This window comes from Pelodiscus sinensis, chromosome 8, assembly GCF_049634645.1.
Source record: "Pelodiscus sinensis isolate JC-2024 chromosome 8, ASM4963464v1, whole genome shotgun sequence".
Taxonomy (NCBI): Eukaryota; Metazoa; Chordata; order Testudines; family Trionychidae; genus Pelodiscus; species Pelodiscus sinensis.
Window position 1 is genome coordinate 22,073,004 of NC_134718.1, and position 18,795 is coordinate 22,091,798.

General features: G+C 45.7%; 1 protein-coding gene across 1 annotated transcript in view; it reads right to left on the reverse strand.

Annotated features, from left to right (window-relative positions):
- Positions 1 to 18,795, reverse strand: part of LOC112544213 (protein FAM13A-like) — a 56,153-nt gene that overhangs the window by 23,705 nt on the left and 13,653 nt on the right. Inside the window, exon 5 of the mRNA XM_025179994.2 lies at positions 15,013 to 15,148. Coding sequence (XP_025035779.1) covers positions 15,013 to 15,148 — 136 coding nt within the window. The remainder of the gene's footprint in view (positions 1 to 15,012; positions 15,149 to 18,795) is intronic.

Sequence of the window (18,795 nt, forward strand, 5' to 3'; positions counted from 1 at the left end):
AGCAGAGACAAATCAACAAAATCAGAAAGAAAAAAATAAACCTATATGGAAATCAAATTAAGTTATAGTTTTCTGTCATTCTGTCAAACATATAAAGGATCTGTTTGCTGCCAAACAGGTCTCACTTTTTTTGGAAATACAAAACAGACTAACGCAGCTCCAAGCTTCAATCAATATAGAAGATGAGAGAGAAAATATTCACTGCTGCTTTGTTGGATTGAGATGGCATCAAGAGCTCCTATTTTGCAACAGAGGATTAAGGATTAATTTCAATTGTCATTGTGTCCTGCAGGGGAAAATGAGGTCCCAATTTTGAACTCTATACTTAGAGACAGAAGTTTCAGGTATGGCAGCCTAGAGTGAATGCAGGTATCTTTGCATCAGCAGGAGCACTTTACATGCTCCTACAAAGTTCTGATACTTGTGGCTTCTGGTAGCAACACAAATTTACTTGATCTAAAAGTGTGACATGATTTCTCAGTCTTTCCCCCATTCTGTTTTCTTCCCATGTTGTAAAACGGTTAGAGAAAGAGAAATTAGGTAATTAATTAGTAAAAATCAAAGATTTTGCACATAACAAACAAACTACTTGCTGTACAACCCATTCATTGATTTACAGACACAAAGTCATTCAAGAGCATTGCAAATACATAGGATATTTCTGGATGCTATCTCTTCCATTCAGATTTATAGAGTTACATGCAAATAGACTGAACCTAATTGACTGAGGAATACAATGAAGCAAATTAAGAGGTTTATTCCATCTGAAAATCTGAAATAAGTTACATTCAAAGACATTTCTTGGCATGCTTATTCCTACTATGGAAGAATCTTTCCACAACATACAGTTTAAGGTTTAAAAATAAAATAGGTCCCCTAAAGTATGGTCCTAGGATCCTTAGAAGGATGAAAGAAAAAGAATCAAGAGTCACTTTGTTTACTTTGTATGTGCATTTAACTCTAGTAGAGATAATTATTGAGTACACCTGGGAGGGCAGGAGATTGAATAAAATTAGGAGAAAACCTGCTTATTTTAACCATTCCATTAAATTGGTGTTTGATTGTAGTGAATTATGTCCATTTATCTGAGAAGTTTAATCCAAGACCATGGGAGTATATGAGAGAACTCAGTAACAAGCTATCAGAACCACTTGCCAAAATTTAAAAGTTATTTTTAAGTTCAGGCAAGGTACCAGAATATAACACCATTTCCTCCAAAGCAAGAGGGGCGACATAGGGTGTAAATCTGGTAATATTACCATGTAATCATGATACTTATGCTTAAGTCAATCATTTGGGGTCAAAAAACAAGATATACACATTTATTAGAGTAAGATGACAGACAAATCATAGAATCCTAAGGCTGGAAGAGACCTTAGGAGGTCATTGAGTCCAACCCCCTGCCCAAAGCAGGACCAACCCCAACTAAATCAACCCAGCCAGGGCTTTGTCAAGCCAAGACTTAAAAACCTCTGGGGATGGAGATTCCACCACCTCCCTACGTAACCCATTCTAGTGCTTCATAACCCTTCTAGTCAAATAGTTTTTCCTAATATCCAAACTAGACCTCTCCCACTGTAACTTGAGACCATTGTTCCTTGTTCTGACATCCGTCACCACTGTGAACACCCTTGCTCCATCCTCTTTGGAACCTACCTTCAGGAAGTTGAAGGCTGCTATCAAATCCCCCCTCACTCTTCTCTTCTGCAGACTAAACAAAACCAAATCCCTCAGCCTCTCCTCATAGGTTATGTGCTCCAGCCCCCTAATCATTTTGGTTGCCCTCCGCTGGACCCTCTCCAATGCATCCACATCCTTTCTATAGTGGGGGGCCCAGAACTGGACACAATACTCAAGATGTGGCCTCACCAGAGCCGAATAAAGGGGAAAAAACACTTCTCTGGATCTTCTGGAAATGCTCCTCCTAATGCACCCTAATATGCCATTCACCTTCTTGACTACAAGGACACACTGTTGACTCATATCCAGCTTCTCATCCACTCTAATCCCCAGGTCCTTTTCTGCAGAACTGCTACTTAGCCAATCGGTCCCCAGCCTGTAAAAATGCTTGGGATTTTTCCGTCCCAAGTGCAGGACTCTACACTTGTCCTTGTTGAACCACATCAGATTTCTTTTGGCTCAATCCTCTAATCTGTCCAGGTCACTCTGGACCCTATCTCTGCCTTCCAACATATTTACCTCTCACACACACACACAGTTTAGTGTCATCTGCAAACTTGCTGAGGGTGCAATCCAGCCCCTCATCTGGTCATTAATAAAGATGTTGAACAAAACTTGCCCTAGAACCAGTCCTTGGGGCACTCCAGTAGAAACTGATCACCAACCTGACATCAAGCCATTGATTGTCAGGGAAATCTCGCTCTCCTGGGGTACAGAGTCCCCAGAAGGGTCTGAGGCTGGAGGTCAAAACAGTAAGGCAGGAGAGAGGTCTAAAAGGAAAACTTTATTATGCATGCATGCAGGCTGCAAGCTATAAGAGTGGAGCAGCCCTGAGAGACAGTTTCAGGGGTCCTTTATACAATATGTTCAGACAGCTTAGTTGTTGATTGTTTTCTTTAACATATCAGTCTCAGCAGAAGTACTCTGAGTTGTTTTTGTTCACACCAGGGCTACGTCTACACTGGCCCCTTTTCCGGAAGGGGCATGTAAATTTCACCAGTCGTAGTAGGGAAATGCGCGGGGGATTTAAATATCCCCCGCGGCATTTAAATAAAAATGTCCGCCGCTTTTTTCCGGCTTTTAAAAAGCCGGAAAAGAGCATCTACACTGGCCCCGATCCTCCGGAAAAAGCGCCCTTTTCCGGAGGCTCTTATTCCTACTTTGAAGGAGTAAGAAAGGGCGCTTTTTCCGGAGGATCGGGGCCAGTGTAGACGCTCTTTTCCGGCTTTTTTAAAAGCCGGAAAAAAGCGGCGGACATTTTTATTTAAATGCCGCGGGGGATATTTAAATCCCCCGCGCATTTCCCTACTACGACTGGTGAAATTTACATGCCCCTTCCGGAAAAGGGGCCAGTGTAGACGTAGCCCTGGTGTGAACAAAAACAACTCAGAGTACTTCTGCTGAGACTGATATGTTAAAGAAAACAATCAACAACTAAGCTGTCTGAACATATTGTATAAAGGACCCCTGAAACTGTCTCTCAGGGCTGCTCCACTCTTATAGCTTGCAGCCTGCATGCATGCATAATAAAGTTTTCCTTTTAGACTTCAAAGTAGGAATAAGAGCCTCCGGAAAAGGGCGCTTTTTCCAGAGGATCGGGGCCAGTGTAGACGCTCTTTTCCGGCTTTTTTAAAAGCTGGAAAAAAGCGGCGGACATTTTTATTTAAATGCCGCAGGGGATATTTAAATCCCCCGCGCATTTCCCTACTACGACTGGTGAAATTTACATGCCCCTTCCGGAAAAGGGGCCAGTGTAGACGTAGCCCAGGTGTGCTAGAAGTCAGTTTTACAGTACAAAGGCACATGATAACCTGAGTGAGGAGTCTACAAGACAAACTGTGACAAGATAAGAGTTTCCATGAAAAATTGTGACAGACTAGGGGTCTCCATTAAGTTGAGATAGGAGGCATTGTAAGGGTCTTGATTAGAGTTAAGATGATTTCTCTCTGTTACAGGGAGAGAGGCCTGGAAAACTTTTAACCCTTATAGCAGTTTTCTTTTAGAGAGTTTTGATTTCCTGCACAGTCCCCTCTGAGACACAATTGGAGTTATTTGATTTTTCTCCCACAATTCACCTACCTGACATCGAGTCATTGATCACTACCCGTTGGGCCCAACAGACTATCCAGCTTTCTATCCACCTTGCAGTCCATTTATCCAATCCATACTCCCTTAACTTGCTGGCAAGAATATTGTGGGACACCGTATCAAAAGCTTTGCTAAAGTCAAGGTATATCACATCCACTGACTTCCCCATGTCCACAGAGCTAGTACCTCATCATAGAAGCTAATCAGATTGGTCAGGCATGACCCCTCTTCCAACTGCTTCAAACTCTGTAGTTCCTGTCTCCTGTCAGCTCTTAAAGCTGCAGGAACCTGGGACAAGCCTTGTGGCAGAAAGTCAAGCCTGGGAGCTGCACCTCACCATCTGGTTCTGATTGCCACACAACTTGGGAGCAATGGCCCAGCCTCAAGCAACACCATGGTTCCCAGGACCCAGCCAGGGGCACCAAATGGTGTGCACATTCCTGGTCCAGGGCAGAGATCCTGTCCCTCCTCAAGCTGTGGGGGAGGAGGAGCCTCTGTGGGATTTCCACTCCCAGCAAAGAAACACTGACATCTATGGCCAGGTGGCTGAGGCTCTGGTGGAGAGGAAACACCTCTCCCCCCAGAACTGTTGAGCAAGTCAGGAGGAAGGTAAAGGAGCTACCCGAGGGCCAAAGAGTGCAGCTCTCACTTTCCCCTATTTCCAGGAACTGCACCAGATCCTGGGCGGTGGGAAAGCCCTTTCCCTACCCGTGGTGGTGGACTTGGAGCTAGAGACACCCATCGTCACTTGCCCAGGGCTCCCTGCCAAGGAGGAGGCAGGGGAGGAGAAGAGAGAGGCTCTGCACCCCCTGCAGGGTTTTGAGGGAAATGCCAAGCAGGTTACTGCATTTCAACAGGGGAAGGTCTCAGGTTGCAGATCTTCCAGAGCTGCACTGCCAGGGGTTCTGGTGGCCAGGGAAGAATGGTTGTTCCAAGGAGTGGCTGGGAATTTTCCAGGCAGGGCTCTAAGTGCCCCTGCTTCCTCCCAGGCAGCTGGCTGGTCCCACGTCACGTGGGATGGGGTAGTGGCACATTCCAGTTACACTCTCACTGATGCGAATCAATGTCCCACCCTTGGCATCCATGGAGTGGGGCTGGGGCTGGATTCCACACCCCACTGGGGCTCAGCCAAGGAGGGGCTGCCAGGGCTCCAGGCAGGGTCTTGCAGGTGGTCTGCTTGGGGGTAGCAGGATAGTCTGGGATGCCCAACTGCAGGAAGAGAGGATTTTGCCCGTAGCTGAGGTGAGGAAGCCATGCAGGCAAGAGCAGAAGGGGGATACAAATGTATCTGTTGTAAGTTCCAGCCCAGATAAAATACCACAGCCGCGCCGTTCCCGTGCTCTGGAGACTTGCGAACCATGTGGCCTCCTCCATGCTCGGGAAGGGGTCCGCATGGCTTCCTCCTCCCCACTGATTGGGGGGGAGCTATGGGGCCTTCCCAATCCCCAGTGTTCAGAGTGTGTACCTCTCCCATCAGCCTGCTGCAGAATGGGTGGGCTTGGCGCTAGCGGTGCCTCCTGGGTGTCCCAGCGTGACCCCATGCTGCAGCTTTTGGGATGGGGGAGAGGAGAGCAAGGGTCCAGTCCCCAGCAGTGGCTGCAGCACTGTCTCTCCAGCTCGTCCTGTGGTGGTGCTGCTGCCTGGTTCCCTCCCACCCAAGATGGCGGAAAGCCTGCCTGTGCATGAGCAGGTCCTGCAGGAGACCTACGTGGGGCCCACCCTGTGGTGAAGGGCTGGGGCTGGGGCTCTGTGGATGACATGGGGCCTCTCCGAGTGACACCTAGAGGCTGGGCAGGGCCCCTGCACTGACATCTACTCTCCGAAGACACCCAGGCTCTGATGAATGCCGTGGAGGTGCAGCCCTTTGGGGGTTTGCCCTCACTGAGCTTTGCGGACCCTTAGACTCCCTCCGGAATGCCTTGTCCTCTGAGGGCTCCTTGTCTTCCCTTGTGTTCACAAAGCCCACTTCCTGCTGGGGAGCCAGCTCCCTGCTTCTCCTCTCTGGCTCTCAGAGGGGCCCTGTTTGCAGTGCTGCACCCCAGCCTTGTAGGGAAGGAGTTCATCAACTGAAGCATCAGGGCCAAGCCTGTGATTCAGGTGGGCTCTCCTGGGCATGTCTTGCCCACACCTCACACCTGGCCTTTTAGGGACAATGCAGTTACACTGCACCCTGGCCACTTCCCCAGCTTTCCAGAGCAGCTGCTCTGTGCTCTGGGCTCCCCCAGGCTCAGCATGGAGCAAAGCCATGGGGATGGGTGGTGCAGTAAGGGGGGATAGTGGGAGTGAGGGGATATAGGAATAGAGGCAGGGAGATGGACAGTGTGGGGGTGCAGATGAGGAGGCATTACAGAAGGATGGGGGTGTAGGAATGGAGGAAGGAAGTGGGAATATGGATGGGTAGTGGCAGGGGTTAGGAAGGACGGGTGGGTGTAGGAATGAAGATGGGGGCTAGGGATGTAGGAATGGAGGTGGGGGCAGGAATGGAATGAGGGAGGTAGGCTGTGGGCCATGGAGCTCGGGATAAGTACTAGCAACCCAGATTACACCATCGGGCTCTCTTCCCGCATGACCAAAATCTGGTTCTCAGTAGTGCATGTAAAACTCGGTAGTCCCCCCGTGGTTCCATTGTGCCCTCTCTGCTCAGAGCGTTTCCCAGCCCTGCAGCAGGAGCTTGCTTGCCAGCTGGAAGGGCACATCAGGAGTGCTGCTGCCCTACAAAGATGGGCAGTAGCCAGGAGCATAAAGTGGGGAATTCTCTCCCTTTCTCACTGCTCACATGTAACCCAGCTCCTGCCCCTTGCTAGTGAGCCAGGAGCACCAGGAATGAAGGGGATTCGTTTGGAGTCGGGCCCCATTTGACTAATAGTGTTTGTTTTTGGTTACACATGAGGCTCACAAACCCGCAGAGCACAGCCCTTCCCCGTGCTCGCTGCCAGGAACGGCTCCAAACTCTGTACAAGAGCGAACTATTTTATTGGTAGGTGGGGCAGGAGCAGAAAGAGTGCGGAAGGTGGGCTGGCTGGCAAATAAAGTGAGCGAGCGGGCGGGATTAGCCAAGTGGTTTTAGATACAGAGGCCCATCCAGAGGTGTGATGGGGAGGGAGGGGAGAAGAGTACGAGTGACTTGGGGCTGTGGAGAGCACGGGTGGGCTCAGTGCAAGATTAACAGACTCTCTGCCCGTGAAGGAGCCAGCGAGAGTGGGGTTGGCGAGTGGGGGCACAGCCCCCTTGTATACCTTTAAAAAGTTTCTAGTTATAGCTTTTGTGCTGTGATTATGCAGTCTTGTTAGGCCTGCACTTGTGATACTAGCTCCCTCTCCTTTCTGGGCTCCCAGAGATTATTGTTGTTCTCACATCAGGGTTCTGTACAACTTTGGTCTCTGCTCCTGTATCTTCTCTCATCCTTTGCTTCGTGCCAGAGGCCAACCTTGCCTCTCCAGTTAGTTTATTTTTCCCACTCTACTTTTCCTTCCTCCCCACATTAAAATCTCCTTAACAGTCTCTTTATTCAAACCCATGTCTTCCAGGAAGGCTACAAAGCTAACATCAATGTCTTTTTAAATTCAAATTCGATTTAATACTGTCTTGTGCATCTTCTAGAGTGTTCAATCTTCACCCACCTTTCAGATAGTTAACTCATCGTCTCACGAACCATGAGTCCAATTCTCTGTTCACTTTAATATAATTCCATGGTCTAGGAGAAATTACGCTGATATAAAGCTGTAGCAAGAGGGACTATGAAGCAGCCTATGAAGTGCTTACGACTCTAGCCATCAACTCAGACTTGGAAAGGAAAGAGGTCAGATGAGTCAATGGTGGGAGGAGGGGAAAGAAATGCTCCCAGAAAAAATATGCAGAAAGATACTTTGATGTTCCAAATCTATTTTCCCTCTCACAACAAGTGCAATTCATGCAAGTTAAATGCAAAGAACATTTGTTTTCTCTTGCTGTGGATATTAGAGAAGGGTAAATGAAAGATTTAGAGGGTCATTAATTTTTTAATTGTATGAGTAGTTAATGTGGAAAAGGAAGAAAAATATAAACATCCAAATAAAATTTCCATATCAAATGTAAAAGGATCAAGCAGCAGGGCTAGGAACAGATTGTGCAGGCCAAGCAAAAATAGGAACTTGAGTAGATGTAAGAAAAGTATTAAGTATTTCCTTACCTTTCTTATCCATTTAGGCCCAATCTCATTAACTCAATGGTCTATCATCTCAGTATTTTAAGTATCCTTCCGCCGGTACTGCACCAAGGATATTAATGGCATTGCCAGTTTCGAACAAGATTTACCTTTCATAAAACAATTCAAGTTTTGGGAAAGAGGTCACTACAGTGACAGTCTCGGACTGGATCCATTTGCTTTTTTGAATCTAAAAATTAATCTACGTATGTGTGTCCATCTGAGTCCTTTTGTTGAAGAACTCCTCCTGAACAATAAAAATGAGGGCCACCAAATTAGGTATGTAATCTCCTCTTATTATAACTTAAAGCAAAGTCAGGGTTTGGTTGTGCCAGGGCAATGGGATGTACAGGCAGTCCCCGACTTACGTGGATCCGACTTACGTCAGATCCCTAGATACGAACCGGGGTGAGGCAACTCCCGCACATGCGCAGCAGCATTCCCGGGGCTCGCTCACCTGGGTCCTAGGATCCTCCTCCTCCTCGGGCCGGCTCTGACTGGGGTCCCGCAGAGCTGCCGGGCAGAGGAAAAGTGCCTCCCCACGCCCGCTGCCCCCCCCTGCCAGCAACAGGCTGCCCCCTCCCCTGAGCAACAGGCTGCCGAACAGCAGACAAAAGCAGCCTCTCCGCCCCTCCTCCCCTCTATACATGCCGGGCTCCCGGAGCGCAGCAGCGTCCCCGGGGCTCGCTCACCTGGGTCCTAGAATCCACCTCCTCCTCCTCTTCAGCCGGCTCCAACTGGCCTCTGCCTGCAGCAGCTGGCCACAGGGACAGGGATCCCGCAGAGCTGCCGGGCAGAGGAAAAGTGCCTCCCCACGCCCGCTGCCCCCCCCCCGCGGCCTCGCATCCTGCACGCCTCCCCCCTCCCCCCCTGCCAGCAACAGGCTGCCCCCTCCCCTGAGCAACAGGCTGCCGAACAGCAGACAAAAGCAGCCTCTCCGCCCCTCCTCCCCCTATACATGCTGGGCTCCCTGGGCAAACAAAGACTCCACCAAAACAAACAAAGTGCTGGCCTCATTGTGTTAGCAAAAAAAGGACCCTCCTCCTAGAACCCTGGGTGGTGTGTGGAAATAAAGCTATTAGCTCAAAGCATGGTGCAGAGCTGTTTGGTATTTGATGAGTTACTCCTTTAGTCCTGAGTTTGTCACAGGGACAGAAATAGATGTGAAATCTTCTGAACAGGGGAACAGACAGCAAAACAAACATTAGAGGGGAGTTAACCTTTCCCTATGCTATCCAAAACTAAAAAAAATGTTTGGCTAGAGTTTCCCCTACAATATGTACCAGTTCCGACTTACATACAAATTCAACTTAAGAACAAACCTACAGTCCCTATCTTGTACGTAACCCGGGGACTGCCTGTACATAGAACAGGGGAGTTTGAGTGGGAGTTCTGTTGGAGGAGAAGTTGGTATTTGGTTTTGTATTTGTATTGTTTGTATGTGTAGAGGCTTGTAGGGGCAGTGTGCTGGGAGAGAAGCTGAGCCCTGATTGGGGGCGGGGCTTAATTGATTAGGGGTCCTATAAAGGTATCCTTCTAGTCAGGCAGCGGCACAGATAGCTGCAGCAGCACAGGAGCCATAAAAACAGAGCTGTAAACAGGGGAGTTTGAGTGGGAGTTTGTAAAGGGAGTTTGGATTGTGGAACTTGTTTGGGGTTTGTTTTTGCTGTGGAGAGGGTGTTTTGGTCTGTTTGTGTGTTCACCGGACTAATAGGATTTTGGTGAGAAAGTAGATAAAACACAGAGGCAGTAGTGGCCATGGCCCAAGTAGTAGAGAACACAAGGAGGATGATTGGATGTGGTAGCTGCGGTATGTACATGATTCTGGAGGGGGTACCTGAAAGGTGTTTTGTTTGCATGAAGTGTCGCCTGATAGCGCTGATGGAAGAAAAGATCCGAGGACTGGATATGCAGGTGGAAACTCTGGTCGAGTTTAGAAGGGGGTTTGAGCAGATGATGGAGCAAAGGCATGACGTGGCTGAAGGGGAAAGCTTAAATATGCAGATAGAAGCAGGACCAAGGGCCTCAGGGGGGGACTGCTGGGCGAAGAAAATGGACAGTGGAAGCATGTGACTCAGAGAACCAGGCAGAGGAAAAGATGGGTCAGTGAAGGAAAAATAGAGCTCAAGAACAGGTATGTGGAGCTGGAGAATGAAGAAGGGGTACAGCAGGTAGATAATGAAGATGGAAGGGTAAGGAAGAAGAGAAGAGTGTCTAGTCCAGGGGTGTCCAAACTTTTTTCAAAGAGGGCCAGATTTGATGAAGTGAACATGCATGAGGGCCGATCATTTTGCCTGACATTCTTTGAACCATTAAAATTAAATGCAAATTAACTATTTTATGCAAAGTTTATTGCAAATGGCATACTTTTCATTTCGTCACATGGATGACAAATCTAAACAGGTGTTAAATCACTCTGCCTTTCATATCTGAAGGCCAGATGAAAAAAAAATCCAGGAAGCTGAAATATATGTCAGGAACATTGTAAAGTACATTACATATTATTGGTAATAAAGGTTGTCTGTCAACTTTTAAGTTCAAAAAATATGAACAGGAACATAACACCAAGTATACATGTTGTGTCCAAATATATTTATAACTGATTTAGACCAACTGACATTAACTGAGATTTTACATTGTATTCATCTCAATACATATGGATTCGTTGGGGGCCATAAAAGATAGATATTGCCAAATTACCTGGGGGGCCGTATTAAACCGCAACACGGGCCGCAATTGGCCCCCGGGCTGGACTTTGGACATGCCTGGTCTAGTCCAATAGATAAAGGGGAAGAGTTAATGGAGACAACACCAATAATGAGCATTAGGAGGATACAGGATGGGTTAAAGAGGATTACAAGGGAAAATAGGAATAGCAAGGACTTGCAGCCAGAGTGACTGACCAAGATAATTTCCTTGCTACTTCAGGAACTATTGCAGATTTGTGAATCTGAGTCACTCTGCAGATGCTTTTTGTATATTTCCCCATGTTTCCATTATAAGTTTGTAAGGGTATGTCTACACTAGCCCCCTAGTTCGAACTAGGGAGGTTAATGTAGGCATTTTGAAGTTGCAAATGAAGCCCGGGATTTAACAGTTAACTCGAACTGAGGACTAGTTCAAGTTAACATTTGACTGCTGCGTGTAGCCGCGGGCAATTAGTTCAGACTAGGGGAATTTAAAAATGGCGCCCAGACGGGACGGTGCAAATAAAGCCTGGGATATTTAAATCCCAGGCTTCATCTACAACTTTGAATGCCTACATTAGCCTTCCTAGTTCGAACTAGGGGGCTAGTGTAGACATACCCTAAGGTAAAACTCAAAAGTGGCAAAACTTGTACCATATCTGATCAGTAGATAAGGGGCCTGAGTTTTCTGGAGCGCTAAATTGAAAAGGAGTGAGCCAGATCTTCACTTAGTGCAAATCCATGTGGATCCATTGATTTCAATGGTGCACCTATGACCCATTGTTTTCTATTAGTTTTTCTCTCCATTTAAATTTATTTTTAAAAAAGATGGAAAACCCAACTGGAGGCTTAAAAACATACCCGAATGATCCTTCAGTGCACTGATAGCATGCCAGCCTCAGAAAGCATTTTTTACCCAGAAGTCAGATTACACTTAAATTTAGCTTCAATTTTTTTCTCTCTAAATAGCTTGTAATTAGTTTTCAGAACAGATCCTGCTGCTTATATTAGAATTCACTAGTTGGAAGAAATAAACATGTGGTCTAGACTGGCATGATTTTGCGGAAATACTTTTAATGGAAAAGTTTTTCCATTAAAACTATTTCTGCAAAAGAGCATCTAGATTGGCACGGATGCCCAGTATAGACGCGCTTTTGCACAAGAAAGCTCCGATGGCCATTTTAGCCTTCGGGCTTTCTTACGCAAAAAATTAAGGTGCCTGTCTACACTGGCCCTCTTGCGTAAGTATTCTTGTGCAAGAAGGCTTATCCCTGAGTGGGAGCATCAAAGTATTTGCGCATGAAGCACTGAATTCTTACATTACAACGTCAGTACTCTTGCGCAAATTCAAGTGGCCAGTGTAGACAGCTGGCAAGTTTTTGTGCAGCAAAATCCTTCCAGTCTAGACGCACCCGTGGAGTTCTTTCCTCCCTTTCCACAGTCTGATCACCTGAGGTTCCTTATCCTACTTTGTCTGAAAAGTTGCCTTTTCTAGTAACATTGGCAGCAGCAAGCCTCTAAAGAGAAGTTTAATACAAAAATTCCCTTTCCTACTGATACACAAAAGAGGATGCAATACATATAGAAGAGATTTGTTTGATCCTTGACTGAGACCATGTCTAGACTGCAGGCTTCTTTCAGAAGAAGCTTTTCCGGAAGAGATCTTCTGGAAAACTTCTTCCAGAAGAGAGCGTCCACACTGCAAAAGTGCATTGAAAAAGCAATCTGCCTTTTTGAAAGATAGCATCCACACTGAATTGATTCTAACTCACATTTCAGCTGTGATTACTATGGATGGAGTGGCCACTCAGGCTGTGTCTAGACTACATGCCTCTGTCGGCAGAGGCATGTAGATTAGACACATAGGCAAAGGCAAATGAAGCCACGTTTTAAATGATCGTGGCTTCATTTACATTTACATGGCTGCCGCGCTGAGCCGACAAACAGCCGATCAGCTGTTTGTCCGCTCAGCGCGCTAGTCTGGACGCTCCCCTGCCGACATCAAAGCCCTTTGTCGGCAGCCCCGGTAAACCTCATCCCACGAGGAATAACGGGGCTGCTGACAAAGGGCTTTGATGTCGGCAGGGGAGCGTCCAGACTAGCGCGCTGAGCGGACAAACAGCTGATCGGTTGTTTGTCGGCTCAGCGCGGCAGCCATGTAAATGTAAATGAAGCCGCGATCATTTAAATCGCGGCTTCATTTGACTTTGCCAAACAAACAAATCTACATGGCTCCATCGATGGAGCCATGTAGTATAAACGTACCCTCAGGGACCTGTGCTTTTTCCTCTTTCCTCTTCTTTTGAAAGAACTCCCTCTTCCCCTTCCCTGTCTAACCCTCGTAGAATGAGCATTACCAATGTCAGAAAAATCCCTCTGTTCTTTCAATTTTCTTTCAGAAGAACACAATTGCAATGTGGATGTTCCTCAAGTTTTGTTGGAAAAACAGCCGTTTTCCGACAAAACTCTGTAGTGTAGACATACCCTCAGTGTGGATATAAATATTAGAGTAACTGCTGTAAGGCCAGAGTTTGCATTTGAAATCCTTCCTGCAAAAGAAGGTATTAAAGTTGCCTTCCATTCCAAAAATTGGCCTGGTTTGCTGCTTAGTGTTTTGATGAAATCTATGTATTGAATATTATCAGGTCTTGCATTCTGTCTAGAGAACTTCAAGCAGGTACTGTTAGTTAGACAGATACCTGAAGGAGTGACTAACCAAAATTCTAGATGCTCCTGACATAAGTTATGACAATAAAATTAGATCCCTGACAGAGCAAACTCTTTGTCTACATGCCCTGTCCCCATAGAACTGCTTTACCTTTGTATCTGGCAAGTTATTAACATGCCCGACATTATTCCCAGTGAGACCATTCCAGAGGAGTGCTGAGATGGACTGTGTGTTACAGTTAGATGTAGATTTTGGCTTTAGAGTAAAAGCCCTCTAAGATCCCCCCCTCCAGTGCTCCCTCTGCCCCCCATCTCTAAATACCAGAAGAGGCTGAAGCTGGAGCTCAGGAAAGTGAGGAATCACTAGCAGTGGCCTGGCTCAATGCAGACATCCTGGACAATACATCTTACACTGGTAGCTTCAGTGTAAAAATCCTGACCTGCAAAATCCTGGTAAACCCGTCCAGGGTCAGAGTTGTATCATACTGTATGTAATTTCATTATGTAACATTAGGAGGAAACCTACTTAAGACATGAATCTAGATCTGTGTTAACCTATTATGCAACCTTGCATTCCTAGAGTGGATTTTTAAAAAGATCTAAACTGAATAGCAACAATACATAATGGATGAAATCTGGGGTGAGTGGGAGGAAAGCCATGTAGTAATAGTACTATTCTAGAAGGAAAGTCATCCATACTAAGTGCAAAATCATAAGGGTTTTGAGAAACACAATGTAACAGACACATTGAAGAACTAACACTATTCTATAGCAGTGCATACCTGAGGACAGAAAGTGAGTCTTTAACTCAATAGACTTTGAAAAGGCATTTCTACCCTTCTGCCTTTGCTAGTCACCACTATATAGCAGTCTGGAAGATGACTGAAGAAGTGCCTTTGGAAATTGAAGGATTAGATCAGGGCTACTCAACTTTGGAAGCCCCAAGGCCCATAATGATACTCACAGAACATGCCAAGGGCCACAACTAAAGTGTTGTTGCATATACATGCAAATATATATGCAAATATTTGCAAATAGCTTCTTTCACACCGATGGGCATGAATACAAAGATTAAGCCTCAAGCTGCGGTGCCAGACCCAAACATAGCAAGTGTGAGCCAGTTTGCACCTCTCTGACTCTGCCCACAAGCTAAGCAGCCAGCACTTCCCACAATGCCCCGGCACTTCTGGCATCTCCTCTCTGGGGGCTAGAAATGCTGCCACCCTGGACCTGTCTGTTCCAGCCAGCTCGTCCACTTACGTTTTTCAATGCTCATCCCGCCTGAGAGACTCCTCACTATTGTGGAGCGTGTTCCCAGTGGCAGCCATGTTCAAAGGATCCCACTCGTGGGCCATGTGTCAAGCCCCATGTAAACCCAAACTGTACCACGGGCCACAAACAAATGGGCCGCGGGCCACATGTTGAGTAGCCCTGGCTTAGAGCAAGGAGATGGTGCTATTGGATATTTCAAGTAGAAAAATGGGGTGATTTTATTCTTGACCAGTTACTCTGGTTTACATTCTTTAGAAAATTTTTAAAAACATATAAAAGTCTCCCATGTGTATGAGACATGCAATGGATGATCACTTTTGTCAGCCTATATAGCTGAACTGATGTATTACAACTTGAATATGCAAACCTAAAGATAGAAATTCATTACAACCTAATGAAGCACCTTTGATGATCTGTTGGAATCAAATTTCTTACCTGTAAGTTGTCTGCTTGTGTCAGTGAGGAATGGCTGTCAGAGTCTGCAAATAGCATCTCATGGTTCTGGAGCAGATACAGCAGGAGTGCATTACAGCGCACTTGTTTTTCATGAGCCAATGAACTGAAAGGAATCCTAAACAGGAGAAAAAATAAATAGATTATGTTTAGTGGTTGTCCAGTCCCCTCAAAAATAGGAAGGAAAAAGCCTGTGATCATTCTACTTCCTTTCTGAAGAGGCCTTATCCTCTGGCTCACAGTCCCCACATGCCACAGGAATGACAATCCCTCGAATGCTCTATTCTGGCCAAAGTTGGGCTTTGAACTCCTGCTAAAGGCCTGCTTGGACTGTGATGAGGTTCACACCTGCAAGTTTAGGAGATTGGTGGATTTTGAAACCAGGATTCTAGTTTGGAAATGCTACAAAGATTCATTGTAAAACGTAGCTCTTGTTTCAAACACTGGTTTGGAATTCAAACCCTACAATTCATGGAACATATGGTTTCAGCTCTAAATCAGTAAATTGCAAAAGAACAAAATACTCTTTTCAGAAATTGCTGCTCAGTAGTATAGCCATTGCATGTCTGCATATTTGCATGTATTATAAAAGGAATCTAGTTAAATTAGATCTAGGAAAATATTCCTAGTTGCATATAGCGATTGTAATGTTGTTCTGTCAAGTGAACAGGATTCACATACATGCCCCCATACTACATAAAGAATCTCCCTTGGCCTTAGACATGTTTTTTAACTATTAATTTCTAGTCAAGACAAATTAGGTTAGTAGGAGATCAGCACTACAACTGGCACCCAATGTATAGTTTGGATCCAGTTTAAAAAAGGGGTCCTGGGTATCCTTAAAGGTTATTTAAATTAAAAATGTCGTATTGAACTGCAAACCATTAAATGTTACCAAGACCTGGGCCTTATCGGCCTAGCAACTAAAAGTCGTGCTGAGTTAGTGACCACTTGGAGACCTGTGCCTGGACATCAAGAAGTGCTAGAAAGGTTCATCTTAAAACTAGACATGGCAGGGGAAGGCATGGTGCTGCCTTAGCACCACTCACACCATCAATTCTATACATATGACAGGTCTCCAAAAGCTATAACACACAATAAAATAGGACTGGCAATAATGATGGCTAGAATGGGCACCTGGAATGTAAATGGAGCAAAAAATTAAGCAGGAAGAGAGTTTGTAAACAGTTGAGTTTATCTGATGGTGAAGCAGGCAGAAGCAAGAGCATAAAAATGAAGTCTAAAATGCAGACACACACATTGGGGCACTGCAAGGTTGTAAGAATTAAAAAAAGATAAAAATGGTCCATAAGACATTTTCAGCAATAATATCAGGTGTTCGTTTTTGCACATCTGATTCTGGGATTTTTAGAAGAAACTCAAACTTGCATTGGCAAGTGTAACAAGCATCTTCCCAGCCTGGCGTGGAACTCTCACTATCTCAGTTTATCTTCATTGATGGTTCTCTCAGCTTTCAGCACAGGCTGGCTGCTGAACTGGCTTAGCCAGAGATCTGCCCTTTATGCAGCATCAGTAGAAATCCAAACATCTTCTGCCCCAGTTTCATTAGGACCATCCCTTCATTTCTGAGGGTCTTCTCTTCTACAGCACACTTTTCTCAAAAACTCCTTCTCCCGCTTAGCTGCAAAATCTCCTGGAGGTCACTCTGTCCTTTCACTGCAACCAATAGCACAGATTGCTGTAACTCCTCAGAGGGTGGCTGCATTCAGGAAACCCAAATCCATCCTCTACAGTGAGTTATAGTCTTAGGGATCAGAAACGACTTGTTTCCTCCACCTCATAATTCAAGTTAAGATTGAATGAGTGACCACACTAGGTCAGACAAATGGTCCATCTAGCCCAGTATCCCTGCTCATCATAAATCAGTGTTAGGTGCTTTGGAGAAGATGAACAGAATGGCAATTCTTGAGTGATCCATCTCCTGTTGTCCACTCCCAGCTTCTTCCAATCCAAGGGACAGCCAGAGCATGAGATTGCATCCTTGACCATTTTAGCTAATAGCCATTGAGGGACCAATCCTACATGGACTTATCAAAATCCTTTTTGAACCTCTTTATAGTTGGCCTTCAAAACATTCCCTTGCAATTAGTCCCAGGTTGACTGTGTGTTATGTGCCTATTAATTTCATTAGGTGGCCCCCTTTTCTTGTTTTATGTGAAGGGACAAACATACTTCCTTATTCATTTTCTCCACACAGTTCATGATTTTCTAGACCTTTGTCAATGTCCTATCTTCCCCTTGGTAGACTCTTTTCCAAGCTGAAAAGTTCCAGTTTTTTTAATCTCTTCTCATACTGAAACTGTTCCATACACTTTTTGTTAGTCTTCTCTGCATTTTTCCTATTTTAATATGTCTTTTTTGAGATGGGGTGACCAAAACTGTACATAGTATTCAAGGTGTGGGCATACTATGGATTTATCTACTGGCATTATAACTTTCTGTCTCTCCAAAATGAATTAATGATCTCTTCCTTGACTAGCAAGATCTAATTTAGACCCCATCATTTTGTATGTGTAACCCCGATTAGGTTTTTGTAGCCAGACATGAACCTCATCTTGTTTCCCCACCCCCCAGAGAGCAAGAGAAAGGCAGTCAGACTTTGATGCCCTGGGAACGCAGGTGTGCTGCCTGTCCCTGACTCTACCATAAACAGAAACCAGACAGTAAATGGGCTAGCTGACGACCCGGGGCCTCCCGCCGTCCTGATGGCTAGTACCAGTAATTGACACGTCTGCACTGTCCCAGGAGAGGAATCTTCACCCATCACATACCAGAGGTGCCCATTGTCTGCATTTTCCCAGGTGTGAATTATGCTTTGCACCCTTCGTGGGAAACTTGGCATTCAAAGCCATTTTTCCTAATTGGCCACGTGAGACCAGGAAGAAGCCTACGTGACCCAAGGGGTATAAAGAGGGGTTTAGTAGCCCACCCCATTTGAGCTCCAATCATCTACACCTGCTGGCAGGTATTGATTGTCTCCCAAGGTCTGTGGGACGCCCAACCTCGCCCTACTTCTTCCAGAGGGATTGAGAGAAAGACGCTGACCACTCCAAGTCTGGAACGCAGGGGTGATAATATATACCTGCTAGGTGTCTATTTTGCATGCATTTAATAAGAGCTCTGAAAACCAAAAGGGTTCCATGGTACCTGTAAGTGACTTCTTAGTGTAATTTCTGTCCTGTCCTTTGTAGTGGCTGTGTTATCTGTAACACAGTAGTAGCATTTAACAGCTAAGTTTACCCTGTAACCATAAAATAGTAACTGTTTAAGCTTTAACCTGACTCCTTCAGTTGCTGTAACAGAACCAAGCTCAATTTAAAAGAACTTCAGCCGGTCATAAGGGATGGGTATAGGAAGAGCTTGGGCATTTTGGATCGTGTCACTCCCAGGTGACAGATCCATTGGGGCATCTCTCAGTCTTCCCTAGACTGCCCGCTGCGAAGGGATCCTGTATCTTAGCAGCTGAAATCTGAGATGTAATAAGCTCTCCCTGTAAACTTCTTGGGGTGCCCGTCAACCTTCTCCAGGTTGCCCACTGCGATGGGACCCTGGTCTCAGCAGTTGAAGTCTCTGGTGTATAGCACAGACACACACCACTCACTGCCCTGACCATCAGCTGACAGTTTTCCAGCATAAATTACTTTGCATATTAACATTGACTTTCCTCTACCATTTTGTTGCCTAGTCACTCCATTTTGTAAGAGTGCTTCACAACTCTTTGCAGTCTGCTTTGGACTTAATCAT